General features: G+C 43.2%; 1 protein-coding gene across 1 annotated transcript in view; it reads left to right on the forward strand.

Moving 5' to 3' along the window:
• The window catches only part of TTR (transthyretin), an 8,012-nt gene extending 7,497 nt beyond the window's left edge, over nt 1-515 (forward strand). The window contains exon 4 of the mRNA XM_012725828.1: nt 276-515. Within this exon, the coding sequence (XP_012581282.1) occupies nt 276-383 (108 nt within the window). The 3' untranslated portion in view covers nt 384-515. The remainder of the gene's footprint in view (nt 1-275) is intronic.
• Nucleotides 516-821: the final 306 nt, after the last annotated feature.

The following is an 821-nucleotide window of genomic DNA, read 5'->3' on the forward strand; positions in this document are numbered from 1 at the left end:
TGCACCTTTGGCCTACACCCCAGTTCTGCATGCATAATTAAATAAGTCTTTAGAAAAAGTGAGACCTGATTCTGCAGTCAGACTGGAAAAGTCTAATTCTGGGATCACACAAGGCTCCAGTGGGTTAGCTTGCCAGCCTATTTGGATATTGGCTTGGTGTTCTAACCTGTCCAAAAAACAAAATAATGAAATAAAAATAATCAGCACAGAGGGTGGGGCCTCTGTGCAAAGCCCAGTTGAGCTCTGCTGCAACCGGCCTGTCTCTTTTCCTGCAGGTGGTGTTCACAGCCAACGACTCGGGCCAGCGACGCTACACCATCGCTGCGCTGCTCAGCCCCTACTCCTATTCCACCACAGCCCTCGTCAGTGACGCCAGGGAATGAAGGAAGCCGTCGCTGTGGCTGGAGGAGGGCAGGAGTTCATGCAACCGATAGTATTCCATTTTTATTAAAGCAGTATTTTCACTTTATAAGCTATGTTAGAAACTCAGGCAGAAACAATAAAACATTCCTATTAAAGCACTTCCTATTTCATTTGAACTTAATTTTTTATTCACCTGTTGTCCTCTGCAAAATTGTTTGCATTTGTTTTACCAAGAAACAAAGGAATTCGGAAGTCTACGCTCAAAACTCTGGGGGAAATACAAATTTGCAATGTCTTTCGAGCAAAGCACACATTACACATAGCTTGAAGCCATTAAAAACCCACTCTGCAGCTGAGAAAGCTTTTCTTTTTCTCTAACCTTTAGTGACTAGCAAAAGACAAATTTGGGGCACCCACTTCTTTACTCTGAGGATTCCATTTAAGTGTTTCACTGATTT

The sequence above is a fragment of the Condylura cristata genome, unplaced genomic scaffold (genome assembly GCF_000260355.1).
Source record: "Condylura cristata isolate star-nosed mole 26May11 unplaced genomic scaffold, ConCri1.0 scaffold00016, whole genome shotgun sequence".
Lineage (NCBI taxonomy): Eukaryota > Metazoa > Chordata > Mammalia > Eulipotyphla > Talpidae > Condylura > Condylura cristata.